At 51.7% G+C, this 27,474-nt stretch overlaps 2 protein-coding genes and 1 non-coding gene across 3 annotated transcripts in view; 2 read left to right on the top strand and 1 right to left on the bottom strand.

Annotated features, from left to right (window-relative positions):
• Positions 1-9,900, bottom strand: part of ADAMTS7 (ADAM metallopeptidase with thrombospondin type 1 motif 7) — a 34,199-nt gene extending 24,299 nt beyond the window's left edge. The window contains exons 1-8 of the mRNA XM_032123182.1: positions 9,807-9,900; positions 8,680-9,032; positions 7,618-7,789; positions 5,519-5,715; positions 4,407-4,490; positions 3,685-3,809; positions 2,514-2,663; positions 1,745-1,888 (exon numbers count right to left, since the gene is read on the bottom strand). Coding sequence (XP_031979073.1) covers positions 1,745-1,888; positions 2,514-2,663; positions 3,685-3,809; positions 4,407-4,490; positions 5,519-5,715; positions 7,618-7,789; positions 8,680-9,032; positions 9,807-9,900 — 1,319 coding nt within the window. The remainder of the gene's footprint in view (positions 1-1,744; positions 1,889-2,513; positions 2,664-3,684; positions 3,810-4,406; positions 4,491-5,518; positions 5,716-7,617; positions 7,790-8,679; positions 9,033-9,806) is intronic.
• Positions 9,901-10,560: 660 nt separating this feature from the next.
• TRNAK-CUU lies at positions 10,561-10,633 on the top strand. Its single transcript has one exon. It is a non-coding gene; the product is annotated as a tRNA-Lys (tRNA).
• Positions 10,634-10,817: 184 nt separating this feature from the next.
• MORF4L1 (mortality factor 4 like 1) lies at positions 10,818-26,454 on the top strand. The gene is made up of 13 exons (XM_032122990.1): positions 10,818-10,944; positions 12,795-12,841; positions 14,908-14,975; positions 17,124-17,210; positions 17,369-17,449; positions 19,820-19,882; positions 21,583-21,608; positions 22,175-22,263; positions 22,369-22,470; positions 22,916-23,004; positions 24,105-24,277; positions 24,582-24,666; positions 25,772-26,454. Exons 1-13 carry the CDS (start codon positions 10,905-10,907, stop codon positions 25,854-25,856), a joined length of 1,035 nt encoding a protein of 344 aa, XP_031978881.1. The 5' UTR covers positions 10,818-10,904; the 3' UTR covers positions 25,857-26,454.
• Positions 26,455-27,474: the final 1,020 nt, after the last annotated feature.

Genomic DNA, 27,474 nt, shown 5'->3' with positions numbered 1-27,474 from the left:
GCTGAGAGGATCTGCAGATACATTTGAGAGCAGGATTAAAATTCCAAGAGCTCCCAGAGAACTGGAGGAAGGGTCCAAAAAAGCCAGGACAGAATTCAGCAAAAACAAAGGCAAGGCTTGGAGCTTGGAAGAATCAGCTGCACAACACGGAGCTGGTGGAACGGGCAGAGGAGTGGCATGGGCAGGGAAAGGGCAGCAGGCCCCAGGCCCTGGGAAGAGGAGGGTGATGGAAGAAGAGCTTTAGCACTGGAAAGAGGCTGAAAATCTGATTGTCTGATGTACAGCAAAGACTGAAGGGTCCCCCCACCGCAGGAGCATCACCAGCCACCCTGTGCCAGCATCCTACACTGCTCTGAGCAAGGGGACACCTTCCCTGGGGACACTGCTGCCACAGCAGGGACGGGACCTCTCCCAGTGCCCCCGCATGTCCAGGCAGACCCTGACCCTGCAACCCCAGCTGCAGCCAGTGCTGACCCACAGGGCTGGGGCCGTGCTGCTGCCGGGAATCACTTTCAGATGCTCAAACATTCGGCAGTGCTTGTAAAATAATAATAATCTTGTGTAAAGTAATAATCACCATCATCTGAGAGTGTGGTTTTTCCAAACGTGAGGTCTGTTCCAAGCACATCCAGCAAACCCAGGTCAGCAGGGTCCCGTTTTCTGGCTCCCTCCTTCCCATTCTCCTGCCAACATCTCATTATAACACGCTCATGTCTGTGCTGGCCCTGGCCTCCCCCTGGCCCGGGGGCGTCACAGCCGGTGACAGACGCCTGCTGGGCCCTGCGCCGCTCCCAAGGAAGAGCTGCTCCTTCTGGGGGAGCAAAGAGAGCAAAACCCCACCAGAGGAGCTTCCAGCTGCTCTGTCTCCCCCATCACAGCTCGCAGCAGCTCAGGGTCATCACAAGCAGGAAATTCTTCATCCCAAAGTGAAGGTTAAAAGCAGAGGGCCAGGGGTGCTGCGGATGCGGGAAAGCTCCATTCCTCTGAATGCCATAAATCAGCAGTAATTCCCCCTGCACGGGGCCAAGCCCACATGTCCCAGGCTGGGATTTGGGAGGGGGAGCCTAGCCCTGGCAGCCTCCAGGCCACAGAATGCCGGCCCCTGGCCCAGCTCTCCCCTCGCTGCTCCTCACTGTTTGCAAACCTTCCCGTAGCAAGGGAGGAAAATGTTCCTCCAGTGCAAGCCACTGGCTGACAAACCAAACTCCAGGCTGTGTTCCTCGGAACTTCCTAACAACAGGCTGAAAAATCAGCCACGGGTGCTAAAAATAAACAAAGGCAGGGAAGAATTTGGCTGGGTCTGGTTTGCCCATGTCAGGCAGAGAGAATCGAAGAGATTCTGCAGAACCTGCAGAGAGCATCAGGGAAAACACTCCGGTTTTATCCCTGCAACCACAGCCCCTGGGCCTGCCCCAAACACTCCTGACCCCCCTTCACAGCACAGTGAGGCAACCGAGGGAGGATTCACGGAATCATGGAATGGTTTGGTGGGAAGGGATCTTAAAGCCCATCTCATCCCATGCCCTGCCATGGGCAGGGACACTTTTCACTATCCCAGGCTGCTCCAAGCCCCATCCAACCTGGCCTTGGACACTCCCAGGTATGCAGGGGCAGCCACAGCTGCTCTGGGCAAGAGACCCCCAACACTCTTAGAGAGATGATCTCAGAGTTAAGAGCATCCCCCCGTGCCCTGGCCCTGACCCCCCAGGCCCCACAGTGAGGAAGAAGAGGAGGAAGCACTCACTCGAGGAAGCGTGTGATGTACTCGCGGCTGCAGCGGGACCAGGTGAGTGGGGACGTGTCATACAGGAGCTGTGGAGACATGATGAAAGGTCTTTTCCCAACTGGCTCACAGTCATTGCTGCTTCCATCATGCTGAATCCCAAAACTGTGTAAGAGCACAGCCCACGGAGGGGAGGTGAGCCACAACCACCACAGCCACCACAACCACCGCTCCCGGCACAGCGCGACACCGGGCACGGCCCCGGCCCCGCTCCTGGCACAGGAGCAGGGATCTGCCCTGGGGGACGTGCTACTGACAGCCCTGAACTTTGTCCTGTGCTTTTATCTCAGCTTTCCCACTGAAAAGTCAGGAATACTCAACAAGATCATAGTGGTGGGTGTTTTCCCACACACGGATGTCTGTCTATTGGGAACTGCAATGTTCAAGTGACCTTGTCAAAATTCAACTGAAACTGGGACAAGCAAAATTCTCTCGCTGATACTACAGACAAATCCTACTTTAAAACTTCTCAATGGGCAACCCCTGCTCCAAAACCTTCCCAAACCACCACAGGACAATACACAAGTGCAATTTCTCCAGGCTGCCTTGGATTACGTGGCTCTCATTAAACCTGCGACAACCCAGAACTTAACTCTGGAATGAAGTCCCCAAGGAGCAAGGCAAGGTTTGCACCAGCAAGGAACCACTTGGGAACCGTCTCCCAACTTCCCCCTGTGCTTTCTCCAGCCCCACAGCGCATGCACAGGAAGAGAAGGAGGAAGAGGGTTACCTGTGTCCGAGCTCGTGGGCCACGGTGAAGGCGAGGGGCAGCCCCGTGTCCTCGTTGATGTTGCAGCTCCGGTGGGGTTGGCACATCCCGGCCACGTGGGACAGCCCCAGGGTCTCACAGGGCCTGTTCATGGCAGCACAGATGTCCTTCCTTGGCCGAGGGGACGAGGACACACAGACAGACAGACACAGAGCAGAGAGGGCGTTGGAAGGCGGCAGGACCCAGCACACAGACAGCGGCCAAACAGGAGTGAGAATGGAGACATCCAACATCCTTCCACAGGGAAAACGTTTATGACCTTTCCTTTCCCCTTTCCTCTCCCACTATCCCCAGCTCATTATTAAGCCTGATTAATGGGAGCTGCTGGCCAGTCTGGCTACGTTTATTCCTTCGTATAAATAAAGCTGATGCTGGGGATAATCAAGCAATGCTCTGGGGAAACATCCCAGAGGTGCTGTGGTTTTCCAGGGCAGCTCCAGCCACCCAGGAAGAACAGTTCCATCGAAGTACAAGGCCTGAAGTGCCTCATTTCTGCTACAAAGCAACTTCCCAGAGAAGATAAAGCTGTTCTGGGTTGTGAATCATCACCCAAACCACCACAACAGCAAACTCACGGCAGCCTGAAAGCCTCAAACCAGGCTTTGACTGCAAGGTACACAAACTTGGCCAGAGGCAGGAATTCCTGCCAGCTCCGTGGGAGGTCAGGGGCTTCCCAGAGGCTCCTCTGCCAAGCCCAGCCTCCGAGGGAAAAAGGAGAATTAATCCCTGTGTACAACTACTGGGAGGATCCAGCCGTTCTGGGGCTTGGCAACAGGGCCACAGTGAAAACCTGCTTTGGAAACCTCAACTGGGAGCTGTGTCCACGTTTAAACCTGAGATTTGAGACCAGTTCATAGAATCACAGACTCATGGAATGGTTTGGGTTGGAAGAAATCCTAAAGATCATCTAATTCCAACCCCCCTACACCTTCCATGGCAGTTCCAGCTATCAGGACCCAAATATCTCCAGATTTCACATTATAGATCTTACATGCATGTGTCCAGGCAGGGAGAGTGAGATTTCAACAGCTCCCACGGAGATGTTCCCCTGCCTGCCCCCACCTGCAGCCAGGTGTGTTTTTAGCTGCCAGAGCAGCTCCTACAGCACTAAACCAGCGCGTGGGCTCCTCACCTGGTGAGCAGGACGGCGACGTCGTGGTGCAGGGGATGGGAGTCTCCCTTCACGTTGATGCTCTTCTGCCACTTGCAGAAGCTTTTCAAGGTGTTGTCTGCGTGGTGGGAGATCTTCAGGTCCTCCTGCCAACATAAAGGGAAATCTGCCGGAGCTGTTTGGATTTTGGGATGGGGAGGGGAGAGGTCTGATTCCAGATACATGAGAGCAAAATTGGGAGTGACTGCCATCCAGATGGAATAGCTCCATGTTTATAGCTTGTAGGCTGGGTGGGAAGACAGCCCTTTTCCTGCTTTCTTTTCATCTGTGATTCAACCAAAACATTAAATCATCCAGTAACAGGGGTTAAGAACCACTGCAGGAAAACACCCTGTGCTGGCTGAGGGTGAAGGACACAGCTGTGGAGCCCCTGAGCAGCCTCAGGCCCCCCAGAGCCACCACAGCAGCTGGGACATGACCATGCAGTGACCCAGAGCCCTCTGCCACCTCACTGACACTGTGTTATCATAAACCACCCCAGAAACCAGACTCTGCAGCTCCTCTGCCCACACTGCCCCTGGCTCTACCAGCCAGGACATGGAGGCAAACGTGGTCACCTGGATTTCTCTCACACACACTTGGCCAGGCCACGAGGACAGCCCAGGAGGGAGCCTGGTTTTCCAGACCAGCTCCCAGCCCATCCCAGCCTGGCTGCCAGGGCTCAGTCCCCGTTGTGCCCTCACCTCCTCGTGCTCCAGCAGGATGAGCCGCACTATGGCGATGTTGATGGGGTTCCCGATGCTGGCGTGGTGGAACAGCCCCGCCACCTGCAGTGGGACAGCCATGGGAACAGAGCTGGGAGCACAGAGCAGCCCAGGACACTGCTGCTGGCACCTCCAGCTGCAGGAGCAGCAGCTCCAGGGGAAGCTGCTGCAGGTTGTTGACAACATCTCGGGAATTCCCCACATGGGAGACAAGAACAGACACGGGCCTAGAGTGAGGCCTGCCATGAAATCCATTTACACTCGATACGATCTGTGTAGACACTGGAACTCAGTCAGAAACGCCTGGGGAACCCCTCTGCTCTCACTCCTAACGGATGTGTTTAACATCTCAAAGGAATTCAGTGCTCTCTGGGTGCCTTCACCACCCCCCAGAAATCCAGGGATGTTACCTGAGGTCCTCTGCCCAATCTCACCCTTTCCTGGCATCAACCAAAGCTCTCCTCTGGAATGCAGAGGTGCAACCTCGGCAGCAGCAGAGGGACAGACTGAGCCACCTCCCCCAGACTTATCTGCTTGTTTCATGGTGCCAGCAAAGCCCCCCCAGATTCCCAGTGGAGACCACCACAACCTGGCTCTCCTTCCCTCAGCTGTCCTCTCTGGCACCTCCCTGGGAGGCCATGTCCCCCATCCCCAGGAGGGAAGGACAAGGGAACAGCCCTCAAGCCCCAGAGGAAGGTGAAATGGCCTTGGCTGAGCTGTTCCTGCCTGCAGGGAGGTTTTGGCATCAAGTTTGCTGCCACCTGCCCATCCCCTGTGGGGCTGGGGCACTGGGCACAGCAGCAATGGCGAGGGCAGGGTGGGAACAACCTGCTGGTGGGGTTTTGCCAAGGTTCCACCAGGGATCACTCCTGGCAAGCCCTGGGGTCTTTGATGCAGGGAGACTGTGGCTGTCCCATCCCTTGAACGGGATGGGGCAGGGGATGGACAGGGCTTGCAGCCACCTGGCCTGTGGGAGGTGACGCTGCCCACGTCAGGGGTGCACCTGGATGAGCTTTGAGTCTCTCCCCACCCAAAGCATTCCACGGTTCCATGGCTCCCTGCGTCCCAGCCCCGCAGGGCCCAGCACTCACCATGTTCATGACGGTCAGCACGTACTTCTCGATGTTGTCACTGCCGTGGAACTCCACCATCTTGGTGTCTGCCACCACCAGCGTCTCCACCCACTTCTCCCTGCTGATGGAGCGCTGCTTGATCCTTCTCCTCCTGTGCTGCTTCTGCTCCCACCTTTCCCTGCGCCTCTCAGACCTCTCCAGGCTTTCCTGAGATTCTGAGGGATTTAAGGGGAAAAAAGGACTTTTTTCCTTGATAAAATGCTTGCAACTTTGATAAAATATCTTTTTTAATTCACGGGAATCACCTTTGATGTGGAGAAGGCTCCACACTTAGACCCATAACTCAGTAACTCGTGTGCATTTTGCTGTGCTCTGTTCCAAAGGACTCTGAGCTCAGTCTGCTGCACATGAGCATGACACAAAAAAAATAAACAAAGCATTCAAAGTAATTTCTTTGACCAGAAGAGGGTTTGCAATATTGCACAAGGAACGAGGAACTCTCCCAGAGCAGTATTAGCGTTTGTACTGGCACAGGAATTTACAGACCCTGCAGAGATGCTTGAGAAACAACCTGAGAAAAACCCTGGTGGCTCAACATTTTGGATCATCCCAAATGCGTATTTTCAGGAAGGGACAGTTCCCATCACAATAAACTCTGTGCCCCCAAAGCCGGACTGGTGACTGGAGCCAAATCCCACAAGTGCCAGAGTCCTGGGCAAGCCGAGACGCTGCAGGCCAGCACAGAGACTCCCTCAGGCACACAGAGACCGGACTGCGCCTTCCCAAGGGGAAACAATGGGAATGTTCACTGGGCTGAGCGGAGTCCGGAGGCGGAGGAGAGCTCGGCCACTCCTCACGCACACCAGCAACTGGGAATTCTCCAGCGGGGACTTTTCCTGTGACGCGGCTCCAAGACCAAGGTCAGGGTCAGCCCCAAGCTGGGTGACGGCTTTACAAACCTCATCCCACACAGTGGGAATCGCTTTCATGGCTGGTTTTGGAGGGCTCAGCCTCACTTCCCTAACAATGGACTCCTACATTTTCTGGGCTGTACTGAACGTTAGCTGTGAAAGGGCGTTTTATCCCCTAGCATGAAAAATCCCAACTATCTGGACCACTTGATGAATTGCTAATACCACTGTGACAGTTTAATTGCAGCAGCTTCCTTGGAGCTCATTCCCATTGTGTCCTTGGCTGCTGAGCTCCCAGCCACGACGTGAGGCCGCTGCAGAGCAGGGGGTTCCCCTGGGGCCCCAGGGGGCTCCTGTGGCATTTCCCTCTGGGATGATCCCTGTCCAACACTCGCCCAGCTGTGCACACAGGTGGCCCCATGTATTGACAGGAGCGAAACAACACCAGCAGTATCTGCCTGTTGTGGGGCAAAGCAAACCAACAGCACAGGAGAGCTCAGTGAGAGGATGGCAGTCACTAAAATCCTACAGACTTTGGGATTTCTTTGGGATTCCTCTCCAGGGCATGCACAGCACATCCACCCCGCTAGCTCTGATTACAGAGGAGATCCACATGAGTTACACACAGGCCATGGTATACCCAGAGAAAATAATTTTCAAGAACAGACTTCAAAGTCCAGAATGGACTTGAGTCAAGAACAGACTTCAAAGCTTAGAAGAAGCCATTAAGATTATTACCACAGATTAAATAATTAATTTGGATTATCAGAAGAATGCCTGAAGATAACCCTATTACAGAAACAAACCCCAGTTTGTGAAAGCAGAAAGCTCAAGGAAATGTGCAGCACATCAGGGAGTAACGTGCCCATGAGTTTCTGGGAATGTACTGAATTCCTCAGTACTTGAAATCTTGGATTTAGGAGTTTATCCAACCCATCTGCTCTGGACAGGGAAGGACCCACATGCACTCTGCCCACCCCGGGAACTCCTGGGGCAGCGACCGAGTTCCACTCCCAAAGTCCAATGCCCTGGCAGGTCAAAAAGCAAAGTTTTCATGGAAATGAAAGCAAATGCTCTGTCCCCACATCATTCCCCGCCTGCAGCAGGGCTGGGAGCAGCAGATGAGAGCAAGAGGCCTGAGGTCCAGCACCCATTGAGTCACTGGTGTCACAAACTTTGCCAGAAGGCCAGAGGAAGGGACAGTACCTCGCACACCGCAGGATTCCCGTGGAGCCGGGGGTCTCCTGCCCTGCTCAGCCCTGTCCTTGGGCACCTGGCGCTTGTAGATCCTGTGGGGCTGTGCTGCTCCCTCCTCCCGAGGGCTGCTGGACACTGGCTCGATGAAATAGTCCTCATTCATGAGCTGAAACACACCTTTCTGGCAGGGAGACACAAAGCAGCACCGTGAGGCCACCTGCACCCCAGCTCTCCCTGAGGAACCTGGGACTGGGAGTGATCACAGAATCACAGGATCATGGAATGGTTTGGGTGAGGAGGGACCTTAAAGCCCATCCAGTGCCAGCCCTGCCATGGGCAGGGACACCTTCCACTATCCCAGCCTGCTCCAAGTCCCAGTGCCCAACATGGCCTTGGACACTTCCAGGGATCCAGGGGCAGCCACAGCTTCTCTGGGCACCCTGTGCCAGGGCCTCACCACCCTCACAGGGGAGGATTCTTCCCAATATCCCACCTATCCCTGCCCTCCGGCAGTGGGAAGCCATGGAGGATCTGATGGAGCTGTCCTCCCTCCAAAGTGAAAGACACCAGCATGAGCACTGCATCACCAGTTATTTGGAGCCATTTCTGCAAACCCACAGGAGGTTTTAAGCCCTTTCCCCCAACTGCCACTCTTCCAGGTCACTTTTGCCTTTGGAAACACCTAGAGTGGAGTAAGGCAGTGGAGAGTTCAGGAAGCAGCGAGCAGCTTCACTACCCAGGGGCTGTGCTATCAGTAACACCTCCAGCTCCGAGCCCCTGGTTTCCAGATGTGCTCCTTGCAATCCCACACTTATGGACTAAAAGGCAGAGATTTGCTCTTTGGGAATTTGGACACAAACAAGTAAACCCAGCCCCGGAGAGTTCCCAAACCACTGGAATCCATGGGAAATTTACAGTCAGCTCTCCCATGGCTGCACCAGACCTATAGATGAGACGTTGACTGCTGCTGCTGGGAATTTTGGTATCAGTTTTGGCAGAAGAAAGGGTTTCACCCAGCTCCTGCTATTGCCTTATGGATTAAGGCTCCTTGAGGATTGGGGCTGTACTCACCAGGCCATCGCAGGTGCTGAGGGCAGCCAGGCCTCCCTGCAGCGCCCGGCTCCGGACCTCCCCGATCATATGGCAGGAGTTGTAGGAGTGAGGCTGGATCTTGGCGCCGGCGATGCCCCCGAAACGCCTCTCGCTGACAAACCCTGGAGCCAGGAGGTGCCTGTTCAGGCTCAGGTTGAATTTCAGGGGTTGCCCTTTGTATTGCAGCTCATAGAACGCAGGAAGCTTGCTCCTGGAGGCAGGAGACCTCCGGTGAAGGACCCGGTGGGACAAGTCATAGGACAGGAAGGATCCGCTCTCGTCGACTTTGATGGGATGGACGATGTCGCTGCCGGAGCGCGGCGGGGGCGGCTCTGGGAAGAGCGGGTGCAGTGGTTACCTGCAGGGTTCCTCACCTCTCCTCTCCCACCCCTTCCCCCCGCTCGATGCCGAACTCCCGTGGCGGTGGCCTCAGGCACCCAGACACCAGCTGGATCTGGTGGCCACTGGGACGGCACGGAGCAGGGACAGCAGGGACTCCGCCTGCCCCTCCTGCCCTCGGGCGGTCAGGGCTGGGGGTTGCCGTGGGACAGGGTTAAGGTCAGGGTTAGGGGGCGGGTGGGCGAGGGGGGCTCGGGCAGCTCCGGAGCTCGGCTCTGCCCCGGCTGGCCGCGGTTACCACGCACACACTCCCGCTGTTAAACTCCGACTGCCAGTAAAAGAAAACCCAAACAAACAACGAAAAACTCCCAAAAAACCCAAATTCCCACTTTCAAACGGTGTTGGGGCGCCGTCTCTGGGGGCAAAGCACCCCCGGGCACGGAGCGCCCCGGAGCCTCCCCAGCCAGGGCTCCGCGCTGCGGCCGCGGGGAGCCGGGGGCCGCCGGGTCCGACGTCCGACCGTGCCCAGCCCGGGGGGCGAGCGCGGCAGCGGCGGGGGCACCGGGCTGTCCGGCCCCGGCCCCGCCGAGCGCCCTGCGAGCATCCCCGCGCACATCCCGCTCGCATCCCCGCGGCCACCCGGCGCTCATCCCGCTCAGCCCCGCGGACATCCGCGGACACCCCGCGTTCCACGGACGTCCCGCACTCATCCCCGCGGACCCCTCGCGCGCCCCTCCCGCGGTCCCCGCCGTCCTGTCCCCGCGGACCTGTCCCCGCGGCGCCCCCGCCCGCGGCCAGCGCCAGCGCGGCGGCGACGGGGACGAGGGGCAGGAGCGGGCGCAGCGCGGGCAGGGCCGCCATGGCTGCGGCGGGCTGGGGGCTCCGCGCGCCGGCGGCGGGGCCGCGGACGGGGCGGGGCTATGCACAACAGGGGCGTTGCTATGCAAATTACATGGGAGGGGCTATGCACACCAGGGGCGGGGCTATGCAAATATCACGAGCGGGGGTTGCATATCAGTGGGCGTGGCTTACAGCGCGCGGTGCCGGCGTGGCCCGACTGCGCCCCCTGGCGGTCTCCTGCCGCTGTGCTTCGTCTGCCGCGCCGTGAGGATTGCGGTAGAAAAATCAAAACAATTCGGCCAATTTTCGGTCAAAAACTAAAACCGGTGCTTGGATGATGCCGTCATATCCCCCCTCTGCTCGGCCGGAGCTACCCGTCAATGCTTCTTTTTGTTTTCTCTCAGGTTAAAGCGAACTGGGAGAGTACACCTGGCATTACTCGGCGCTATTAATTAACCCCTCGGGGGCTGCTCGCGGCTCCGGCATCCCCCAGCTTTCCCGGGACGGCGGCGTCTGCCGGCGCTCCACACCTGCCGGCTTTGGGATAATGTTTAATTATACGGTAATGTAAATATGTAAATCAGGTGGGGCACGCGCCCTCTGGCGGCCGGAGCGAAGAATGCCCGGGGCCGGCGGGGGGTGCTGTGCCGACACCTGAGGCCGCCGGAGCATTCGTGTGGCGCCCGGCTAGCTCAGTCGGTAGAGCATGGGACTCTTAATCCCAGGGTCGTGGGTTCGAGCCCCACGTTGGGCGTGTTGCACTTTTTCTTTTTTCTTCGGTTTTCATTAATTTTTTTCCCCTCTTCTGGCTCCTCACTGCTCAAGCAGCCACCATTTCGCAGCCAACCCGCCCCCGCACCCCCGAGAGGAGCGGAGCGGAGCGGAGCGGGGAGCCCGCGGACTCCATGTCCCGGCATGCCCGAGCCGCGGCTGCGCGGCGGGGCCGGGCCGGGGAGCGCCGGGGCCGGGCCGGGCAGCGCCGGGGCCCCGCGGGGAGCGGCCGGAGGAGGGACCGGCCCTTATAAATGGCGCCCAAGCAGGACCCCAAACCCAAGTTCCAGGAGGGTGAGTGCGGGCAGGGCCCGGGGCTGCGGGGAGGGAGGGCCCGGGGGTGCCGGGGCCGCGCCCGGCGCGGGGGTCTCGCCCCGGTGCTCGTGGTTCGGGGCCGTTTGGCTTTCATCGCTCCCTGCTCAGCTCTGACGAGGTGGGAAAGCTGAATTCCCGCAGTCTTTGTCCCTTCCTGTCCCTTCTCTTTCCTCCCAATAACACGCGGGCCCTTCCCACCCCGTTATTCCAAACATCTTTCATTTTCCTGCGCGGACACTCATTGGCATTAAAACTGCTGAAATCCCTCAAGTCTGTCGGGATTTTTATTTTAATGCGTTTGAAAGATGGTTATTATTTATTGTTCCCTGGAAGGGAGCCCAGTGCAGGAGGATTCATGAAGGCAGCATTGGATTCCAGCTGTGCCGGAATCCACATCTGCAACAAAGCACCGGGGCTTAGGTGAATGAAGGTGAATTGGGCTTTTTGGGAGGCTTATTCTGCCTATATTTTGCTTTTTAGGTAACGGTTGTAGTTGAGAGTAATATAATAAGATTAATAAAAATAACAATATGGTTTAAGATGGATGCCCCGTCCCTGGACTGTCCAGGGCCTGGTTGGACAGGGCTCGGAGCAACCTGGGGTAGCGGAAGGTGTCCCTGCCCATGGCGGGGTGGAATGGGATGAGCTTTGGGATAAAGAACAGTGTGTGGATCCAGGGGACAGGCCTTGTGTGAGGGAGCATGAGCCTGCCAGGTTATCATGGAGACAAAGAACCCTTTCTGCAAATCATCCTTGTGTTTTTTTAAAAATAAATATTCCTCAGTGACTGTGGGCATCTCTCCTAGAAAACATTGCACAGCTTTGAAGCAGAGATGTGTCTTTCACCAGCACTAGTGAGCACTGTGACAATGAGAGTGATAACGTCACCTCTGATTGTCAGCCCTGCCTGTAGGGATGTTTTTAAATGAAAGTACCGACTGTCTGATGTATCAGAATGGGCACTTCTGGGAGAGCCCTTCTAAGCCTTTTTTTTTCTTGATACACAGAAGCATTTTATAGTTCTGCAGCTCATCTCCCCAAAAACATGAGGCACTACAGCTTCCAGAAGGAAATGTGTGGACTTAGATGTTCTGTGATAAGTACACTGCAATTCCCACAGTGTAACCACACGATGAGACTTGGCTGTTGAGGAGATAAAACCAGGCTGAAGGACAATCTTATCCTGCTTAAACGCCCCAAAGTGAGGAGATTCTGCTGCTGCTGCACAGCCCCAGCCCACAGGTCAGGTGGGAAGCAGCAGGGGGGCCTCTCTTCCTGACTTCCCTGAACCGGGAGTGCCAGGGGCTGCTCTTCCTGCGGGAAAAGGACACGGATGGCAGTGGCTTTCATGTGTCAGAAGCTTAAGGTGCAGAGGTAGGATCTTAGGAGAGTGCCCTGGACCAGTAACCCCTCAGAGGGGCAGCTTTACCTGCTTGTGCGTGAGCCCAGCCTGGTTTGGGGGCTGCAGCTGGAACTGAGGCTGGGCAGGAGTTCTCAGCCAGGTTTGCTGTGGGATCTGGGAATGTCTGTCAGCTCAGGGAGGGGCAGGAATGTGGGGGTTGGTGCCAGGTGCTGCCAAAGTCACCAGCACTGCTGTTTGTGTGCAGCTGCTCTTGCATGGAGATCGTCAGGGAGCTCTGCTCCAGGGTCGAAATAATCACAGCTCTGATCCCCTTTGGTGGGAGAGTGAATTTGCTTCTCCAGTCAGTACCTTTCTTTGAGCAGCTTCCCAGGCTGCCCCTGGACTGGCTCTGTGTGGTTCCTGATGACACAACTTATGGAAATGGCCCTCTGGAGCTCTGAGCTGTTTGTCTGCGCTTCCCTTGCAGGTGAGCGAGTGCTTTGTTTCCATGGACCTCTCCTTTATGAAGCCAAGGTAGGTGTGTGTGGCTGCAGGTGGCTCTTGCTGCTCCCCAGGAAAACAAGGGAGTGTTTTAGTTTGCCTGCTGTGCCTCTAGACGGGATCAAGGACTGGAACTAAAATTAACAAAAACCTGTCTGAAATCCATTTTAAACCCTGGAGCTCTATTCCAGAACAATTTCAGGAAGCCCAGTGGCACTGTGCAGCTATGCTGGTAAGCTCCCAGAGGCTGTTGGAATATCCCAGAACACTGGGGAGCCTTTGTGCCTGCAGGATTTGGTGCCTGAGCTGCTCTGTCACCTGCACCTGGAGCTTCCTCAGGGGGAGGCGGCTGAATACAGCCTGTGGTCTTCAACACCACCAGTGCCCAGGAGAAGCTGCATTGCAGTGACAAAGGAAGTGGCATTCCCAGTTCTGGCTTTTAGACCACAAGAACCTGCACTGTGCATTTGTGCCCCTGCTGCCTCAGTGTTACTGCAGGCACAGCTCTGGGTTTAAGTGCTCCCACTCCCTCTGAAAGAGAAAGAAAGAGCTCTTATAGCTGTGTGGGTCAGAAGGCTTGCAGAAATTCCTGGGGTACCTCAGGCAGGGATTTAAATCCTTTAGGATTTAGTGTCAGTAAATGTTAACACAGGGAGGCAGGAGAAACACTTGACTTCTCTCTTCAGGAGAAAGAGTTGTTGTAATGCTTAAATAACACCCAGAGCACTGAGAGGGTTTGGGCTGCTCTAAACCATTCCCACTTTGGTGTTCCTGCTCTGCTCTCTGCCATCTCTGGAACAGGAGGATGAGGTTGTTGGGAATGTGTGCTCGGGGTTGTTGTGCCAGTGCCTGCAGAGGGGAGGGTGATTGAGGCTTCTGGTTCTGAGGAAATAACCTTGTGTCACTCAAACAGCCCAGAGCTGGACAGCAGTTGTGCTTGCCCGTGCTGTGTCCCTTCTTTTTCCAGAGTGGAATGAGTGTTGCAGGATCAGGCTGTGCCAGCTGGGTGCTGGAAGGGATTTCTCAGCTCACAAGTAGCTTTTGTTTGGCTGTTTGTGTTGAGTGGGTCCTTCTGAGTTTGTGCACTGGCAGAATGAACTTGAAGTTTAATTTTACAAGGTTTTATTTGTTTATTTTAGAGGATTTAATTTTAAAAGCTGCTTTGTCAGTAGTAATGACTAATAACCTTGGCTTTCTCCCTACTCCTTTGATCTGTTTTTCTCAAGTGGTTCTCAGTCCAGCAGTTTTTGTTCCTGACCACATCCTTGGTGTCCCACACCAAGGTGGTCAGAGCAGCTCTTTGTGTTGGAGCAGTGTGAGGGCTTGTGGCAAGCAGGAGCTGATTGTGCATCTCTGCAATGCAGAGTTAAAGGAGATTCACTTCAGGCCCTTCTAACCTCCAGCACGGAAAATATTTTGCCACAGAACTATATTTGAGTCATCTTTTGTTTCATACTCAGCCCCTTTATTCTCCAAAACAAGTAGAGACAGGCACAGGCTGTGTGTGGCTGTGTTTAATTCAGGCTGTCAGAGCAAGCCACTGGTGCAGCAGAGGATCCTGCAGGAGCAGGAGAACCTTAGTCCTGGGTGCAAGTCCATGTGAGCCTGGATTTAAGTTCCCTATGTGGCATTTTGCAGGTGTTTCCTGAAGCAGGTTCCTCTCTGGAAATAGTTCTTAGTTGAAGAGGGTACAGCACAGTGTGGTGTTGAGAAAATGTAGAGCCAAAGGTTCGCCCTCTCAAACACTTAGAGGTGGCTCTGCATGCCAAGAAAATACCAATTATAACTCCTGTGAGTAGTTTTTACTTCAAAGGAAGAAAAACTCCTTTTAAAGAGACTCAAATCTGGAGCCCCGGAGGGGCACCCTGCAGGTTTTACAGCAGCCTCATTCTGTCACTGCTCAGGGGGGCAGTGGCAGCTCAATCTCAGCACCTCCAGAACAGGACTTGAACTCCCTGGAGGAAGTGTTGAGTTGGTGGATTTAATTGGTACAGCCAAGAAGTTCAGGGGCAGGGGAAACTCTGCAAGCTAAAGCAGCAAAGCTCCCTGAGACCTCCTTGTTTTCTCTGGGACTGACTGACCTTTCTTCTCTGTTCCAGTGTGTAAAGGTTGCCATAAAGGACAAGCAAGTGAAATACTTTATCCATTACAGTGGTTGGAATAAAAAGTAAGTACTGCATGAAATGAAAGCAGGATTTCTCTTTCCTTTGCAGGGAGATGCTTTGTTTGAGTGTGAGCTGGGTGCAGCAGCACTGCCACATCTCTGCTGTTGGCAGATTGTCTGGGATTGACCAGAATGATTTTATACCTAAGCTGATGATTTATGTAACACAAAGAGAACGTTGCCAAACTGGCCATTTCCTGCAGAGCTGTCAGGAGGGAATGCTCTGGAATGTTCTGGGTGTTCAGGGTGGGTAACACTGGAACTCCTCCCTGGCAGAAATGTCTGCCATGAAAACTTCCTTGTTATGCTTCGGTAGGAAAGGCAGCTCCTACTGAGGTGGGGCAAAACCACTCAAATACCCTTCCCTCGCCTTTTACCCCAGGTTTGGCAGGGGATTTTGGGGCACAGCTTGCTGAGGGCTGTATTCAGGCTGGCTGGATTAGCAGCAGGTGTAGCCTGTGTTTCAGTTGCAGCCTCTCATATTAAAGTAAACTTGCAGATACTTTTCCCTCCTGCAAAACTGGCAGGATTCCAGGTGAGAGATGGCTGAGGATTTCAGGCACCTCTGTGAGATAAATGCTGAGCCCATTAAAGGTGAGAACTTCATGAGGTTGTTATATTGATGTACTTTTTCCCCATTTTTTGAGTTGTTTTCTACCACTCGGTTTGAATTCAGGAGAAGTGGAGGTTTTTTCCTAAGCGATTAAAAACCTCGGCTCTTCAGACCCAGAAGTCTCAGAGCACAGTTTCCTGTTTGGTTTGGTTTCATTTCAATGCTGAGAACTCTTAGTCACAGCAGCCTTGATCTCTGTGCTGTGACTAAAAGCTGAGCCTCATGTTTTAGATGTGACTTTTAATTGTATCCGCTCCCCCTCCTGCCAGAGGGACAGGGGATGTTTCAGTATAAACACAACACTTACAGGAGCGTAATCAGTTTGTGTGGCGGCTTCTCTTAATGAGGCAGCATAAATTTGGCCCTTCCTTCCCTTACTTATGCCATGAAGGGGGCCAGAAGTGGTGTCCTGATCCCGCTTTTCTTGCTTGTGCTGTTTGAGTTTTATTTTTTGCCTTCAAGCTTCCAATTAAGTACATTAAAAGTGGCGTTGCTGCAAGAGCCAGGGCAGCACAGCCTTCATTTGGCCTTCTGCAGCTGTAATGGCCTGACTTGGAATTGTTTTGCCAATATCAACATTCAGGATACCAAAAAGCTTCGTCACCGTGGGACGTAAATGTGTCACCATGGGGTATAAATGTGTCACACCTCTTCTGGAAGGTCTCTTGCAGCTGGACAGGCAGGAGTGGGATAAGTGGCTTAAACAGCTGAGCAAAGCACTGCCCAAACCCCACAATCTTTGGGTACAGCTGGAGATGCTTCTCTGCAGTTTTTAGATGCTGCCCTTGTCTTTTGTCTGCCCTCTGAAGTCCTGGTGCTCCTGTAGCAATATTGGTTTGGTTTGGCCATGTGATGCGCCAAGACTGGCAGCTACTGAAAAATGGCACAGAACTCTTTATAGAGCTTTACCTGAGGCACTTCAGAATACCTTGGCCACTTTTAATGTGTTTTATTTGAGATAAGTTGTCAGATTGCTCAGCTGAGCCACTCTTTGTTGAAGTGGAATTCCTGCTGGTAATGGCAATTTCCCCAACACCTGTTCTCTTAAATCGTTCACTTCAGATTCTTCAAATATTCATGCCATCTTGGTTTCCTTCACAGACAGAAATCAGAGCTCTTCTCCTTACAGTAAGATCCTATTGCTGAATTTGTTAACCTATAAAATGTTGAAATAGATAAAGGAAACTTTCTCAGTAATATATTATGGATACAGATATCCCATAATTATGTAAGCATAGAATATTTTTTTTCCTGTGATGCTTCCTTTGAATTTAAGACAGTGTTCTCCCTCCTACATTGCCCATCCTTCAAGTTTGGGAAACTGGAACTGACAGAGGGTTACACTTCCCTAGAGAAATCGTTCCAGCTCCAGTCAGTGGGGAATGTTTGGTAACTTTGACCTTGACTTGTGCCAGTCCATGATTTGACACAAAGCAGAGTTTAGTCCTGAATTCTGTGAAGCTTTTAATTGACTGTTGTGTGTAGAAGGCAATCATGGGATGGTTTTAAGTGATGATTGATCTCTGGGTTTTTTCCAGCTGGGATGAATGGGTTCCAGAAAGCAGAGTGCTCAAATACGTGGACACCAACCTGCAGAAACAAAAAGAACTCCAGAAGGCCAACCAGTGAGTAGTGTGGAAGAAGTGCTTGTCAGGGAATACTTGTTCAACTGAGTTTCAATCAGGTTATCTAGTTATCAGGGGAAAATAATGAGTTTCAAACCAAAATCAAAGAAGCTTCTTTTTCCACCAAAATCTTATTTCTGAATATGCTCTGTTTAAAGGGAACAATATGCAGAGGGGAAGATGAGAGGAGCTGCTCCGGGCAAGAAGACTTCTGGTCTGCAGCAGAAGAATGTTGAAGTGTAAGATTCTTTTTATTTAAAAATGAAAAACCCAAACAAGGCAAGTCACCCCCAAACCCTGCCCAAAATACCTCCCAAACTTTTGCTTGTCAGTTTTACTATTAATGGCTCTGCAGGTCAACTCCATTTCTCGTGGCACAGCCTGTGCAAAAGCTGTTTAATGGTATCAAAAAGGCCTTTGTTAAAGTATTTTATTTAAAATGCCTTTTAGATGGTACAGAGTTAATGTTGAGATGCTGAGTAGACACACTCTGCATTTTTCTCACTTTATTCCATTTAAGTTGGTGACTTGACACTCAGAAAGCGGTGATTGCTCATTATTCTTGTATATCTCAGTAAAATCAGTTTCTCTATAGAATTTCCCAGTTCTTCCAAGCACTTTGGAATAAAATCCTTACAATGCCTTGCCTTCTCATGGTAGAGTTGTCAAAACTGCATTTAAAGAGTCTTTCTTTGGCTGGTTTTGACAAAACTAAACCAATAAATACACAATTAAAAAGGAGTTTGCATCTGAAGAGACCAGAAGCAAGCTCAGGCATCTACTAGAAAAACTTAATTTGAGCTGTGACTGTCAGATTCCCTTCACTCCATCCTTTTGGTGTTTCAGGGCAGATGGCAGATTTTATGGTAGATTTTCAGACAGTCAGTCCAGCTCTGCTCATTTATCATCTTCTGTTTGGGCAGGGTTTCACTTAATGATGAACATGGCCTTACTAATGGGATGTTTTGAATTCCTAACTTCATTTGTGATTCTGGCCTTCACAAGGAAGCTGCTGAAATGCCATCCCTTCTTCAGAAGTGGATTTGGCAGCAGCCTCAGGTTTCATGTCTCATTCAGGGGCAGGTTTGTTATGAAATGTGAATCATTGCTTTGAGGAGTGCAGCTCAGGTGGAGACGGGGAACTGGGTTTTGCTCTGGATCCTGGAGCAGTTTCACTTTGGGATTAGCCAAAGCCTGGCCAAGGCTGTAGCTGGCTCCTGGTCTGGGGAAAAGGGATCCCAGTGGATATGCTGGACCCTGGTGCTGGCTGGATGCTCCCCTGTGCTCCGGTGCTCCAGGTCAGGTGAGTTCTGCCAGCCCAGGACCAACCTCCCACAGGGACCAGTCGCTGCCTGTCCTCGTGTGGGGTCAGACAAAACCCAGCCCAAAGCTGTGTAGGCAGCTGATAACGAGTGTCATTAAAATCTAATTAAAACAGGGCTAAATGATGACCATTCCTAATCTGGCTGCTTAAGGGGTTGTTGCACCTGAGTCTCCTGTGTGAGTGGTGGGAGGGGAGCTGATTGTGGGTGTGACTCAGTGGTGAATGTGTGTGGTTTGCACCGAAGAGAGGAGGGCAGGAGGGACTGCAGGGGAGGTGCCACTGCTGCCACTTTGAGTCACCAGGGATGGGAGCAGGGGGGTTCTCCTCTCTGCCTGGGTGAACTCTGAGTGGTCACCTGGGCCTAAAGTTAGAGCTGGCTTCATCCTCTCACCCCACCCAGGGCTGTGTCCAAGGGAGGCCCAATGGCAAAGATGCCTCTGGGTTGCGCCCCTGTGTGAGGATAAACTTAAACCACCTTACCAGGCCTGACCTCACTCCTGGCTGAAGCCAGTTTTGGGGTGGGAGGGCCTTGGCTTTCTGCTGCCATCACTGCCCTGAGCTTTTATGGTGTCTCCAGCAGGGCAGGTGTAAGGTAATTATGTGAAACTTCTGTTTCATGTTATTGGAAAAACTGATTCCTTGAGTTGGGAAAAGGCAGAGGGAAAGCAGCAGCCTGGCTTGGGGGACGTGAGTTAGAGCAGGTCCTGTGTGCTTCTTGCACTGATCTTGCTCTTCATCTCTGGGAGTGCCACATCCAGCACATCCCTCTGAACTACAGCTGCACTGTTTCCAACAGTTTCTTCCCTTCTTGGAGGCTGAGGGAGAGGAAATGGTCTGACTTGCCCTGGGTTGTGTTCCTCTTATATCTGCTCACAGCTAAAGGCGAGAGGGCTTCTGGAAAATCCCAAAATACACTTCCAAAATCAAACTTCTGGATTGTTCCCTTGTACATTTGAGCTCATTGCTGATAAATAAAGTACTGGTGGTGGGGAGGGGGAGAAACTGTTCACACAACTGTTCTAAAAGGATAACACTGCCCACCTCTGTGGGCCTCAGAATTTACCTTTTGTGGCGCTCCTGGAGGATCTGAGGGAAAGGTAATTTATATTCTAAAATTTATTATTCAGATAACCAAGCAATAATGTCACTAATGTAAGCACAGCTTATGCTCCAGGAATGTTCAGTAGTGATATGCTGCCAGAAATGCAAATGTTTGGCTCCTGGGCTCGTGTGAAGGCTGCCCAGGAGCTCTGACCCTGTCTCCAACCTGCCGCGCTGTCCCCAGGTTTTTCCGGCGGGATGGAGCCCACACTGTTTGCTGCCTGGAGACCCCGGCCATCTCCACACGGTGAGTGAGGCATGGGCTGTCACAGCAGGGCTGCCACCCCAGCATCCCACCCTCCCTCTTTCCTGGTTTCTGGACAGACCCTGGGAGCCCTCGGCGGTCCTGGGGTAGTTTGGCAGCAGGGCCCTGTTTGGGGTTAGTTAAAGCCCCTTTCCAGTTCCTCTGCCCTGCATCTTTTTGGCTGGGCTGGGTACAGTGGGAGGACACTCCCTGTGTCCAAATGACTCCAGACTTTTGGCACTGGATCCTTCTAGAAGGTTCCAGGGGCCTGCCTGCTTCCTGCAGCCTGGAGTTCATGGAAACCAGTAACAAAGAGTTTTCTGGAGCCTTGGGAGCAATGCTGGTGTTGGAAGGGAGAGCTCAGCACCTGCTCCTTGTATTGTATTTTGAGTCTGTTCAGAGCAACTGTTTTGCAAACTGCAGCAACTGGCTCCAAACACTTTGAAGCAATCTGTGATCAAATAGAAATATGCATGAAATGCAGGTTGGGTTTAAAATAATTACTCATCTTCTGATAACTGGAAGCTGTAGCAGAAAAAATGTGTAGTTAAAGCAGGTTTTATGGCTGTCTATGCAACACCTTCTGACTCTGTTAAATGTAGCTCTGCTGAATTCCGACTTCCACGAGTTTATTCTATGTTTCATGGGCCTAAAAATCAGGAAACAGTCAGAGTTAATGGGTGCTTGAAAAATAGGAGGAGTAACTAAGTGTTCTGGAGGGAAGATACGGCACTGAATAACTAATTAGGGAATAACATCTGGTTTTAAGTTCTTAATGGAGTTTAAAAAAACTCTGATTCTGTTCTAATTGTTAACATTATTTTTATCTTGTGAATTAATCCTGGGAAGGACTCCTTCTTCCCTCCTGTTGACTTTGGGTTTGGAAGAAAAGCCTTTCTCTTCAATGCACCAGTCCACTATTAGTGACTTAACTTGGGATTGCTCCCTCTGAGGGATGAGATTTATCCTGCCCACAGTTTCAGCCTCATTTCAGCTTTTCTGACTTTAAACAAACTCTTTACTCTTCCTATCTCCAGCTCTTCCTCAGAACTCTGCCTATTTCCTGGCCCTGATAAATGCAGTTCAGAGCCTGAAAACAAGAGTCACTTGAGAGAGTGCTGAATTTCCGAGGAATCAGTGTTGGACTGGTAGAGGTTTATCCACCCAATGCCCAGCTTTTGAGCAGTTGATGCAGGCTGCTGTTGGCAGGGAGCAAACTGAGAATGAGTAGTGGTAGTCCAGGTAAAACTTCCTGAAAATGGGTAGTAAATAGACAAAGTACTCCTGAATCTTTCCTCCGCTGCAGTGGTAAAACTGGAGGGTTTTTTCAGTCTTTTACTGGAAGTTAATTCAGCTGAGTGAGATTTTTCTGGGAATTCCCAGCACTCCTGTTTCCTTGTGCCATATTCTGTCTGAGATAAAACAGCTACAAATCTCTTGCAGTTTTCCAAGAGCACTTGGAAAGGACAAAACATCTCAAAAATGGTGAATTCTAACCTGTTCCATGAAGAATCTTGTGGTACCACAGCTCTGAAGCCAAGTCATAGCTTGTATTTCTTCTGTGTGTCCTTAGCTAAGCACTGCCCAGGCCCCTGCAGATCTGCTCCCTGTGCTGAATGCTTGAAACATTTTCTGGCTTTCTGCTGTGGCTTCCTTAAGTGCCACTCTCTTGATATGTGCAATAATTTGTGTTCTTCTTGCAGGAAAACAAAAAAGAACAAGCAGAAAAGTAAGTGTGTCTTATTTTGCATCTGTGTGGGTCTCTCTAGTGAAGGATTCGTAGCTGAAATAAGACCTTCAGTCTGCCCCAATAATTCACTGCCACCTTGTGCTGTCCCTCCTGGACTCCTGGGGCTCTCTGCTCAGGAGGGGGAAGGGTCACACTTTTGTTGTTGGCACAAAAATCTACTTGTTTCAGTCTGTCAGGATTTTGAGCTCTTGCAATTGAAAAGCAAAGTTGATCTGATGAAATAATTTCCTAAGTCAAACTTAGGTTTTCTTTTTGAGATAGCGATGTGACACAGCTGCAAAGCTGAGCTGCTGGGTCCAAAAATTCTCCCCCAAAAATATGACAGACTGGTTTGGTTCTAGTGCAGAGACCTCCCTCAGATAAGTGTCAGTGCAGCAATTTAAACTGGCACAAATGGGGGATTCCCAGAACACAAGTAATATTTGAAACAACAAAAAACCCAACAGGTGCAAAGGTGATCTGAAAAAAATCTGAGCTTTACTCTGAAATTCTTCTCCTAAATCTTCTCTGCTGTTTTTTCCTGCTGCTGTCTGTGCTGTGCACAGCTCCAGGCATTGGAGAGGGGAGCAGCACCAGTGAGACTCCCCAGCCTCCCAGGAAGAAGAGGGCTCGGGTGGATCCAACAGTTGAAAGTGTGAGTGTTTTCCATTCCCTCCCAGGGATTTTGGGTGCAAAACAGAAGGGTGCTCTGCTCCCAATTAGTATCTGCGAGTAATTAGTCTGGCTTGGCTTTTCTCAGGAAGAAACGTTTATGAACAGAGTTGAAGTGAAGGTGAAGATCCCGGAAGAGCTGAAGCCGTGGCTGGTGGATGACTGGGACTTGATCACCAGGCAGAAACAGGTACCCGTGGAAATGCTGCCCAGCTCTGGGGGACAGCTGTGTGTGTTGCTGTGGAGCTGTCACTCTGGGCCTGGCTTTACTGGAACCATCTCATTTCCAGTTCATCAGCAGGTTGCTGTTGAGCAGCACAAGTGTTAAGTGGACACATGGATATAGTCAGAGAATCCTGGAATGGTTTGGGTGGGAAGGGACCTTAAATCTCATCCAGTTCCAGGCCCTGCCATGGGCAGGGACCCCTTCCACTATCTCAGGTTGCCCAGCTTGGTTGGGGATTTTAATGCCCAGCTAAAACTGTTGGTGGAGTTCCTTTCATAACCTGTACCAGCTTAACCTGCTGATTTCATCCTAGAAGTGTCCTGGTGAGAAAGGGTTTCAGTTCAGCTTCCAGGTATAAATGTCTGCAAAAATGAGACAAACTTGTATTTGTTCTGTTTTGCTTTTGTAGCTCTTTTACCTCCCTGCCAAGAAGAATGTGGACTCCATTTTAGAGGATTATGCAAACTACAAAAAATCCCGAGGAAATACCGATAACAAGTGAGTAGTGGTCACTGCCAGCCTTAAACACTTCCTTGGCTGCTGTTGTTGGACTTGGATTCCATGGAAAATGGAATAAGGTTGTGAAACCCAGCCCAGCCCCAGATCCAGTGCCCTGTTCTAAGCCCAAGGAGATGGAGGTGTTCAGAAACCCTGAGAGAGTAATTCCAGACTGCAGTTCTGCTTTCTGGGTATGATTTCTGCTTCCCCACTTGCCCTAAGCCTTTTCCTGAAGGAAGCTGATAGAAACTTCCCAGAAAAGCTGTGTGGGGAGAGCTCAGTGCCCCTGGGCTCCCTCACAAGCCCAGGGCTGGGGGCCAGGGAGGTGCACGAGAACTTGTACATACTCAGATGGGCAAAGCTAATTATTGTTTGTAATTACCCCAGCAATCAGCCCTGAGCAAAACAAGGTGTGTTTACTCTGCAGGAAACTTTCCTGTTTGAAAGGGAGAACAGAAGGGGGAAGTAATTTTCTTCCATTCAAGAGGAAGCAGATTATTGACTTGTCAGGGTGTTTTAACCTCCTTGGTGTAATTGTCCTGATGCCAGTTCTAAATTTGTTGGCAGGGTGGGGTGAGGGTTGTGTTCCTCAGTGTCACTGCCAGTTCTTGTACAGGCAGGGTGAGGTTGGAGGCCTGCAGGAATCTGGCAGGAGAGGCCTGGGAGGAAGGGAGCAGGTGCCTGAAATGTTGGGGGGCTGTCCCTCTGTTCAGTGCAATTAATTCAGTATTGTCCTTTGAACCTGGTGTGAGCTGGAATGAGCTTTGGGTGACAAGAGAAAAGCTGCTGAATGTCCCCAGTGCTGCCTGTGGCTTCGGAAGGGCTGCTCCCAGAGTGCACCTCTTGGACAGGATGACTGAAAACTGCTGCTCTTGGTTTGCCTAAATCCCAGCTCAGGTCAGAACTGCCCATTTTCCAGAGAGGTCTGGAATTGCACTCCTCCCTGTGGCTGTAGATTTTAAGGTCTCCAGACAAATTTCCTTGCAAGATCTGAATGCCTGTGAAAGACCCTCCCGATTTTGGTGGTCTCCCCAAGCCAAGCCTGGAGCAGTCCTTGGTTTGGTGCTTGGAGCAGGCCTTGCAGAGCTCTCTGTCCCCAGGGAATATGCTGTCAACGAGGTGGTGGCTGGCATTAAGGAGTATTTCAATGTCATGCTGGGCACTCAGCTGCTGTACAAGTTCGAGAGGCCCCAGTACGCCGAGATCCTGGCGGATCACCCGGATGCTCCGATGTCCCAGGTCTACGGTGCCCCACACCTCCTGAGGCTCTTTGGTGAGTGCCAGCTGGGGGGCTGAGGAAGAGCGGTGGGAAGTGTTCAAGTGCTTCTTTCCCTCTCTCCAGTCTGTGACAGGCAGCTCTGAAGTGTGGGTTCATTCTCTCCTTATTCATGTATCCAAAAGGCTCAGAGCCATTGGGAGGCTTGGGATGGAAATGGGTTTTTGAGTCTGGTTGGTTTAGGTGAGCTTGTATATATTGGAATAGATTCCTGGGCTGCTTTTCTGTGCTACTGTAAAGTTGTGGAGTTCAACAACAACTCGAAGCAGTGTTTGTGACAAGTGTCCTTCCTTTGGAGCAGTGCGGATCGGAGCCATGCTGGCCTACACGCCCCTGGATGAGAAGAGTCTGGCTTTGCTCTTAAACTACTTGCATGACTTCTTAAAGTGAGTACTTGGGAGGTCTTCCAGCAAGGAGAAAGGTCAGGGAGCTCAGGCTGCTGTGAGGCTGCTCCTTTTCAGTGAATTGTTGTAGAACTGGGGCCTGTGTATGGGATCTTCCCCACGGCTGCCATGAAGCCTCTCAGACTCCACTTCTCTGGTTCTGTTAATCTGCACTTCTACCCCGTCCCGTCTGCTCCTTGTTGCAAAATAAATGCTTCGACATTTATTTATAGCTGCTAAAAAAAGCAGATGATAATTCCAGCAAGCTATTAAATTACACAATAGTTACTCAACAACAATTGAGCAAATGTTTAAAAACTGATGAACTTTAGGAATGTTATTTCTGGGACAGACTGTCACTGGGGCTTTAGTGTGCTATGGTACCCTGTAGCCATGGGATGTTAAGGAGGAAAACATCCTGATAATAATAAAACGCTTTAATGTGAAATGAGGTGAGCTTTAAGGCCCCTTCCAACCCAAACCATTCCAGGATTCTATGATTAGGAGCTATTGGAAGCTGAAAGAAAACCCTCACTAAATTGAGGATGTCCTTGCAGCAGAGCTTGGCAGGAATCAGCCTGGTAGTCAGGGAAAACCTGCTCTGGGGGATAGCCATGGTCTTCTGGGGCAGTCTGAGGTAAATGCAGGTGCTGAAGAATTCTGGCTGTGAGGTAGAAATGTGAACCCAGTGACCAGAAATCCTGAACCCATTCCATGAGAATTAATGGCACATAACTCTTACCTTTGTGCAGACAGAGCTTCCTGGTGTCCTGTTCCCTGCCCCTGCTCCTTTGAGTAGAGCAGTAGCAAACCGATTCTTGGTACAGCAGCTGCCTGAACCTCAAATATCAATGGCTTCATCCTGTTAATCCCGAGCTGCCTGAGCTCACCTGGAGCCAGAGGTGCTTGGCAGCTTGTTTGGAATGGCTTTTTGGCTGAGCTGTCAGATCTGTAAGTGCTTGGCAGAGCTGACGTGAGCAGCTACGTGTGGGACTGGTGCTTCTCAAACCCTGTTGTGTGTCTGGGCAAACACCGCCTGATTCACAAATCCACTGAACAACAGAGAATTTGGGCAAGAAGTAATGTAACATTTTTGTTATTTTTGTAGGTACTTAGCAAAGAATTCCTCTGCATTGTTCAGTGCCAGTGACTATGAGGTGGCTCCTCCGGAGTACCACCGGAAAGCGGTGTAATCCCACTTTTCCATGGAGCAAGGGTTGGATCCTGCACCACTGTCCACTTCTGCATCCCGTCCTTCACCTCCCCATCACACAGCTCCTGTAAACATAAAGTGAATAAAGTTGTGTGTGTGAAATGGAACTGCCACGTAAGTTCGGAAGATTTCTTGTTCTCCAGTGGAATTTCTTGTCCTGAAGTGGAAGCTCGGAGCTCCTGGGAGCTCTGTGGTGTTTCTGGCTTGATGTTTGCATCGCTGGGATGTAGAGGAATGTGTTCTGGTGTGTCATTGTCTGAACTCAGTGCTCGTAGGGCTGCTCTCCCCAGAGGCTTGGCCTCACTTACCCGCTTTATTCCATAGTAATGACAGACCCACGAGGGCTGTGTCACCTGTGTTGGTGCTATTGACTGTCTCACTCACCCCAGTAACTTTTTGGTGTTGGAAGTTCGATGTTTGGTTCATAAATGTCTGCTTTTCTTGGGGTAGTTGAAGGACTGTGACTTTTTTTATATTCTAACAATAGGAAAATGCATTCTCATCTCGTAGTGTTTGCAAGTGTTGGTCTTTCGCAGAGCTGTTTTACAGATCTGCAAATAAACTTTTTTAATTTCAAATGTGGTTTCTGATGTTTGTGTTTGCATCAGTCACTGCTGTGTGAGTGTCCTGGCCAGGCTGATCCAAGGGAATGAGGGGTTTGGATCTCAAAGCCATTGCAGGACTTGGCTGGGCTCTGAGTAGCTGCTCTTTCCAGGCAAAGTACCAGGTTTTAATCACAGATGTTACTGCAGGAAGCCACAGTGTCCAGGGATCTGGGACCTGTCCTGCCCCAGGGCTGGTCTGGTGCAGCTGGGGTGGGACTGAGCCTTTCCTGCGGGGGCTGAGGGGCAGGAGGGTCCCACACATGTCCCCAAAATGGGCTGTGCTCTCCCAGCACCTGCTGGGGGTGAGGATGGGCTGGGCTGCTCGGGGCTGAGGGAAGGTGTGAGCACATTCCCTGGACAGGAATCCAGCAGGGTCCTGTCCCACCCTGCCCTGGTGCCCTGCTGTCCTGTGTCCTAGCACAACGCCTAGTGGTGCTAGGGCTGGGATGGTCCGGTTAGATAAGGAGCTGTTTGAAAGAGCAGCAGGATCTGCTGTTACATGGAAAAAGAACAATATTGAGCAATAGGGTGAGGGGAAGTTGCCATGGAAACTGAGGCAGGGCTGGGAGCAGCTGTGGCACTTCCAAGGCAGGTTCCTACTTGGAATTCTGTTCAGGGCAGGCAGGGAGTAGGGAAGGGGCACTGTGGGTTCCCTGCCCAGCTCTGGGCTGGGCTGGAGCCGTGTGGGAAGAAGGTGGGTGCTCCTCTGGTTCCTGGTGCTGTTCCAATCACTGTCTGCTCACCTCAGCATTGTTAATTAGCTGCTGCTCGTTATTTATCCTGGCCATTACCCGGAGCCAGGATCATGTTCCAATCTGAACAATGGATTTATCCTTTGCCAGCTGCCCCAAGAGTGGAAATGGCCTTTTGCTGTCAGTGCTCGTGTTCACAGAACAGTGTTTATACCAAGGCCCGTTCGGATTTTCTGGTGATTCTGTTTCATGTGGGAAGGTCCCTGGGGTCCTGCTGAAAAACCTAGGTTCCCAGGGAGAG

This window comes from Corvus moneduloides, chromosome 13 (assembly GCF_009650955.1).
Source record: "Corvus moneduloides isolate bCorMon1 chromosome 13, bCorMon1.pri, whole genome shotgun sequence".
NCBI lineage: Eukaryota > Metazoa > Chordata > Aves > Passeriformes > Corvidae > Corvus > Corvus moneduloides.
This window is presented reverse-complemented; position numbering and strand designations above follow the sequence as displayed.

What these genes read in the sequence shown, in the direction of transcription:
- MORF4L1 (XM_032122990.1), top strand. Translation starts at nt 10,905, where the DNA reads ATGGCGCCCAAGCAGGACCCCAAACCCAAGTTCCAGGAGG. An exon ending in CTCTCCTTTATGAAGCCAAG is followed by an intron (nt 12,842 to 14,907) that starts GTAGGTGTGTGT and finishes TCTCTGTTCCAG; the next exon opens with TGTGTAAAGGTTGCCATAAA. An exon ending in CGAGGAAATACCGATAACAA is followed by an intron (nt 23,005 to 24,104) that starts GTGAGTAGTGGT and finishes CTCTGTCCCCAG; the next exon opens with GGAATATGCTGTCAACGAGG.